The 5,557-nt window shown below is 37.5% G+C and overlaps 5 protein-coding genes across 5 annotated transcripts; 2 read left to right on the forward strand and 3 right to left on the reverse strand.

Moving 5' to 3' along the window:
- Nucleotides 1-374: 374 nt before the first annotated feature.
- Tsp_05321a (putative TPP requiring enzyme) lies at nucleotides 375-442 on the forward strand (the record flags this gene model as incomplete). Its single annotated transcript, XM_003371608.1, has 1 exon — nucleotides 375-442. A coding segment is annotated over one exon (68 nt), but the record flags the coding sequence as incomplete, so codon positions are not given.
- A 762-nt stretch (nucleotides 443-1,204) lies between these two features.
- On the forward strand, nucleotides 1,205-1,656 carry Tsp_05320 (conserved hypothetical protein). Its single transcript, XM_003371609.1, has 2 exons — nucleotides 1,205-1,226; nucleotides 1,274-1,656. Exons 1-2 carry the CDS (start codon nucleotides 1,205-1,207, stop codon nucleotides 1,654-1,656), a joined length of 405 nt encoding a protein of 134 aa, XP_003371657.1.
- Nucleotides 1,657-1,670: 14 nt separating this feature from the next.
- Tsp_05319 (piggyBac transposable element-derived protein 3) lies at nucleotides 1,671-2,336 on the reverse strand. The gene is made up of 2 exons (XM_003371610.1): nucleotides 2,222-2,336; nucleotides 1,671-1,948 (listed from the first exon to the last, which is right to left on the reverse strand). Exons 1-2 carry the CDS (start codon nucleotides 2,334-2,336, stop codon nucleotides 1,671-1,673), a joined length of 393 nt encoding a protein of 130 aa, XP_003371658.1.
- A 290-nt stretch (nucleotides 2,337-2,626) lies between these two features.
- Nucleotides 2,627-3,498, reverse strand: Tsp_05318 (conserved hypothetical protein). The gene is made up of 3 exons (XM_003371611.1): nucleotides 3,423-3,498; nucleotides 3,245-3,315; nucleotides 2,627-2,983 (listed from the first exon to the last, which is right to left on the reverse strand). The coding sequence occupies exons 1-3, from the start codon at nucleotides 3,496-3,498 to the stop codon at nucleotides 2,627-2,629; spliced, it is 504 nt and encodes a 167-aa protein (XP_003371659.1).
- Nucleotides 3,499-3,633: 135 nt separating this feature from the next.
- Tsp_05317 (hypothetical protein) lies at nucleotides 3,634-3,989 on the reverse strand. Its single transcript, XM_003371612.1, has 2 exons — nucleotides 3,841-3,989; nucleotides 3,634-3,808 (listed from the first exon to the last, which is right to left on the reverse strand). Exons 1-2 carry the CDS (start codon nucleotides 3,987-3,989, stop codon nucleotides 3,634-3,636), a joined length of 324 nt encoding a protein of 107 aa, XP_003371660.1.
- Between the last annotated feature and the right edge of the window lie 1,568 nt (nucleotides 3,990-5,557).

Raw genomic sequence — 5,557 nt, forward strand, 5'->3', positions numbered from 1 at the left:
CGTTCTATATCGGCGTTGATAGCAAATGAAGAAAACTGCTCTACCAAACAAAACGTTGCCTACACTTTAAAGAATTTTACGTTTAAAGTGACACGTCAGCATTGAAGACTTTAAAGTGACACTGGCAGAGTTAAATTATTTCAATATAGTAAATTAAGAGGCTGTTTTCAATCGAATGAAATTCATATTTCATTTCAATTCAATCGCAATGTACTTTTAATTGAATACAGAAAATAATTTTCAAACATTTTGCAGAGTCCATTTTCTGTTTTTTTGATGCACATTTCTTGAAATAGTAATCGGTTAAAAGTAATTCAGTTGAAAAAAATGTTTTCGAGATTTTTTCATTTTTTATGGAAATGAACAAATTACAGTACTATGCGAAATTTCAGCAAATACCTTTCGAACAAGTCTCATCCATTTTCATTCATATTCTGATTGAGATAATGTTGAAATAAATTGCTGCTCCACGGATTCAGAGAAGGATGAATCGCTCAATTTATTCATATTCAAGGAATTCCCCCCCATTTCATAACGATCGAATACAGCTAATTAAGAAAACCACAACTATCACATTTGCGTTAATACTTGATTGTCTACCGTATGCACTAAAAATGATTGTTCTCTTTAAAAAAATATGAACCTATGGAACGTAATGCTCATTGCCATTTTCATCACTGATTTAGCTCTTGGTTGATACTAAGCATGTGGAAATTTTAATTCACTTTTATTTAATTCAATAATGATGGAATTATGTTTTCCAAAACAAGCAGTAAATTCAATAGTTTGCGATAGAAATAAATTCTAACTGTATAAAAATAACTATATTAACAATTTATACCAAACCGATCCATCACCCACGACTAGTGCTTTTATGAATCGTACTTTTTCTGCCTATAGGTTTAGTGAAACAAACCACATGCATTCAAGAAAATGGTAAAAACTTTATCAATAGTTTCTTCCTATCTGCAAACTGATTACTGATTTGAAAAACTTCAAATGATTTAATTCAGTTATTCATAGTTGCCAATGAATAAGTTGCAAAACAACACCAATATTTTACATCATAAAATTTATTTCTTATCTATAATGATCCATAGATACTGATAAGAGCAAACATCAATAGAACAATACGCAGTGAAACTGTACAAATAACAAATGTTGAAGCAACGAATGCAATGAAAATTAATAAACAAAAAGTGAAATGGTACAAAAATTTGGCGTCAGTTAGATCCAACAACATGCAAACATCAAAGTTATAGTCATTATTAAGTGGCCAGTACCACTTTTTCCTTCTCAGGGTGGGACGGTAGACATCCAGCAGCTTGTCGAGCAGCAGTAAGTATCGCCCATTCCGCTGTTATAAGCTTGTATGAGGCGTGTATGCTTCACATCCTTTCGTTGGAAAGCCACCTGCTGGTTCACTGTGTGAAGTCGGCCATGAGTTTGCCAGTTACTGGCCACCGCGACAACTGCGTTGTCATGCCACCTCACGATGTACACTTTCCCGTCACAGGAGCAGTCATACGAATTTCTCCGAAGCTTCATGAGCTCTTTGTTCGACGTCAAAACTCAGAAGTACTTCCGGTGCGGTTCAGTCGAACTGTTCCCGTGGCCCGTACATTGAGATCAGATAATTTTTTCAACGTATCATAACTGGTGAAAAATTATCAAAATACATTTCGTGATGTTTTACGCATGAATGACTGACAATGACCATCATCCACCATCCTCGTGACAACTCTTTCGCTATGTGGCGCTCTCTCAGATGCCGATTCCTTTCCTTGATGGATGTTTGGGTGGTAAGAATAACCATCTCTACCACAAAGCATCCAGACCTTGTAGCCCATGCGAATTGGCTTTCCCCTTATGAAAATCTTCGAGCTGCGCCGACCATAGTATGGGACCATAGATTCATCAATGCCGAGAGCCAATGAAAAATACCACACTGCAGAAGGCGATCATTCAGCGGTTGGTACAGTGGGCTAACCTTACTGATGAATTTTATTTAGCTTAAACTACCAACGTAAAGGCCGGGTAACGCAGTTGTGCGCGGAAGAGCTAAGTGAAGTGAAATAGATAGCGCATTCTTTATATATACTGAAATGACGTCACAGCGACACGCTCTAACGATCAGCTCTATCGTAGTATCGTAGGCTAGAGCTTCTGCCTAAATTGCCAAAGACTAGAGGTCAGGAGAATGCTTTTCTCCAACACTTACTCATCTTGTCACCTGCAGACAAGTTTTGGTAATCTGCAATGTGCAGAAACCATTTCAGCTCCTGGAATCTGTTTCTGCTCGTCGTCACAGATGCAGCATTAGCGAATGTCAACATCACATTTTTTAAGGGTTGAATTCAGGCAAAACTTCTTTCTTGTGCATGCATTCTCATCTATTCTCAACAAGGTTCCTCCGCCTGAACTGATGATGGCAACTGAATAGAAATCATCTGATATCCATCGGACATATTTTCATACCACGTACACAGTTCTTGCAATGCATTCCTTTGGTAATGGAGCCTGCCTTGCAAAATATTTTGCTGGTGTAAAAGCACCTCAGCAAAACATTTGCCTGAATTCAACCAAGGAAACAATTACAACTCTTGTTCTTCCCAGCGTCCTGTAGTCATCGTCGTATTCGACCAGTTTCTTTGATGTAGCTGTGGACCTTCTTAGCAAATACGGTTGCCTGCTTAATCTTTTCCACTTTCCTAGCTAAGGCGTTCAATGAATGGGCCATAGTCAAGCGGCCATTTTCGATCTTGTTAATTTCACAATTTCCGCGTCGTCGTCCACGGAACGTCTCCTCCGTTTTAGCGATATCCAACATGCCTCTGCCAAAGTTTACCATTCCTGCATGCGGACAGCACAGTGAAGCAGTTTCGACGATGGTCCGTTGGAGAATTTGGTAAAACGCTGCGTTCTGAATCACGCAAGCTCTACGCCCAAGTTCAGAATATTCTTCGACTGAGGAGTGGTTACGCTGAAGCAAACCGTAGAAATGTCCAACCAACTCCAACAATCATCTTTCTTATCCATAAATGCTCACAAATGTGAAATTGTAGTCGCCCACTGATCAAGAACTGTCATCAAGAAGATTTTCAATCGATCACGTTCTGGAATGCTCGTGACGATCTCGAAATAATTTTCCATCCACACGTCTGCAGGTGCGTGGCGTATGTACTTGTGGATCAAAAACAACGCTACCTCTTTAATCCAATGAAAACCTGGAGTATGGGATCACTGCGGCAGCCAGAATGACTTCTTCCGCCGGATACCGATGCTGTTTCAACAATAAAACTGCGACGCTATCGACTGGATTTTTTCATATTTATAGTGGTTGATCTTTGTTGCATTGACAAAACCACTTCAGTGCGCTTCTCCACCAATCGAATACACGAATGGATTCACCAGAAACATACCACTACTTGCCGTTTTCGCTGGAACCCATCCACCTGCGCAGATAATTAGTGCAATACGCAGGATGAAAATGATCATTAGTTGACAAAGATCAAAAAATTCTCACAAACACGCCTGCACACATACACACATGAACAGCGCAATGCTACCACCGCACTGAACACAACATCAAAAGAGAACTGAGCTCGCTCGCCTGCCACGGCTACTTTTATACTAGCGTGGCGGTGTTTCGCTTCGCATTTCGTCGAAAATTAGCCCGCGTAGTCTCTTTTCGCTCACGCCAATCGTGATTGGTAGATGCAGAATTTTCAAATGCTCGATGGTCTCTTTTTGCTCACGCAGAACATGATTTCTACGCACGGAAGTTTCCAATTGCTCGACGGAGTCTCTTTTAGCTCACGCCAGCCGTTATTTACAAACGAGACTCGTCTAATGAAACCGGCTATGAGAAGAGCGCGAAGGTCAGAAGATCTGCCACTCACATTACTGTGATACATTACACTCAATATTACTGAGCATTCTGATGAACCACCATAAATTTGCATACTTTTTGTATTCTTACAACTCATCTATACATTTTTTTACCGTTCACGTGTTCATTATCCTTATTTTTTAATAAAAAGTAATTTCTATGAATCTGTTGTTTCGAGTTGCATGATTTTACCTAATTAATGTACAATTAAAATGCATTACAACTCATACTGTATTCACATTGCTNTTNTTANNNNTACNAGGNCNTGGNCNGGTGTTGTAGCTTCGGCANTTTCGTCCAAAAATTTGACCCGCGATAGTCTCTTTTNCGCTNCACCGCCAATCGTGATTTGGTAGATGCAGAATTTTTCAAAATGCTTCGATGGTTCTCTTTTNTGNCTCACGCANAACNTGATGCTTGGCACTGAATTTTTCCNATTGCTCGACGGAGTCTATTTTAGCTCACGCCAGCCGTTATTTACNAAACAAANTCTCGTCTNAATTAATAAANTCNTCTATTAAAGANTCGTCTATTTTTNCAATNAAAAAANTTCTTTCTGTGNAANTCTGNTTGTTTCGTGATTTTACCTAATTAAATTTACAATTAAAATGCATTATAACTCATATTGTTTTTTTATCATTGCTTTTTAAAGCATCCTAATTANTTTTTGAATTATCCATGAAAANCAGNAAAAAAANNCATGNCNAATTAATCTNCAGTTTTCNAGGTGNACGTCATTTNAACTCATTTTGCAGTAAANTTAATGCATTCAATTTTGCATTTAGATTCTGAATTTNTCATGAATTTCTAATNACCTACACCACCANCAGATACATACGAATTCANTTTGGAGAAACGACCACCAAAACACACAATAGACANGGGNTCATTNGTGTAANTGNAGAAGTGTTTTATATGGTTTGGCAAAGCNTCCAATTAAANTTTTCTCCACACAACAGAGNAGNATTNANGNAAANNAAGAGCAATGAAAATGTACAGTAGCCATATTTATCAGCAGAAATGAATAAAATAAAAATTTGCATGCGAGTTCGTTGGCTTTGTTGACCTAATAGAAATCATTTCAGTTTGAGGCCGTCCGTGGATGGTAGCTCAGCGTTTTGATTGGAAAATTGACTGAAGACAAACATTGAATCCAAACACTATTTTTGCTTTTTATTCATTATTATTTTTTGGAATAATTTCTGAAAAATAATTTTTCAATGAACATCGAAAGACAATGAACATTAACGATGAGAAGATGACGAATTTAGCAGTAAGTGGCATTTTTTTCATTTTTAAGTCTTAATCAGTTAACAATATAATTGAGAATCGATATTGAGCATAATTTCTCAACATATTGTATGAAGAATTCTCAAAATCAGATAATAGGTGACATAATAAACGCCAAATTTCTGTACAATTAAGATTCATTAAATACACCTTGTACGCATTGTTTATCTATTATTAAAATATGTTCTTTCGAAAATCACCTTTGCAATAGCTATCATGTACTTTCAATTGACCGTAAGAAAGCTTTTGCCCGAAAATTGTTCACTTAAAATTAGTTTCATTTGAGCTAGTTGGTTTTCCGACTTAAGAAAATTTTCAGACATACGTAGGTGTGTTTTGTCTAAGTGAAATTTTGTTTTGTTATGGCGTTTTTTG

The sequence above is a fragment of the Trichinella spiralis genome (genome assembly GCF_000181795.1).
Source record: "Trichinella spiralis strain ISS 195 chromosome Unknown Scfld9, whole genome shotgun sequence".
NCBI lineage: Eukaryota > Metazoa > Nematoda > Enoplea > Trichinellida > Trichinellidae > Trichinella > Trichinella spiralis.

Excerpts from the sequence above, each read along its gene's own strand:
- Tsp_05317 (XM_003371612.1), bottom strand. The coding sequence starts at position 3,989 with ATGAGTTGTAAGAATACAAAAAGTATGCAAATTTATGGTGGTTCATCA. Across the intron at positions 3,809-3,840 it reads GGTTTCATTAGACGAGTCTC|AGACTCCGTCGAGCAATTGG; the intron begins GTTTGTAAATAA and ends GTGAGCTAAAAG.
- Tsp_05319 (XM_003371610.1), bottom strand. The coding sequence starts at position 2,336 with ATGTTGACATTCGCTAATGCTGCATCTGTGACGACGAGCAGAAACAGA. Across the intron at positions 1,949-2,221 it reads GTCTGCAGGTGACAAGATGA|TGTGGTATTTTTCATTGGCT; the intron begins GTAAGTGTTGGA and ends CGCCTTCTGCAG.
- Tsp_05318 (XM_003371611.1), bottom strand. The coding sequence starts at position 3,498 with ATGATCATTTTCATCCTGCGTATTGCACTAATTATCTGCGCAGGTGGA. Across the intron at positions 3,316-3,422 it reads AGCGAAAACGGCAAGTAGTG|TCGATAGCGTCGCAGTTTTA; the intron begins GTATGTTTCTGG and ends GAAAAAATCCAG. Across the intron at positions 2,984-3,244 it reads AAGTCATTCTGGCTGCCGCA|CGTAACCACTCCTCAGTCGA; the intron begins GTGATCCCATAC and ends GGTTTGCTTCAG.
- Tsp_05320 (XM_003371609.1), top strand. The coding sequence starts at position 1,205 with ATGGTACAAAAATTTGGCGTCA. Across the intron at positions 1,227-1,273 it reads GGTACAAAAATTTGGCGTCA|TGGCCAGTACCACTTTTTCC; the intron begins GTTAGATCCAAC and ends GTCATTATTAAG.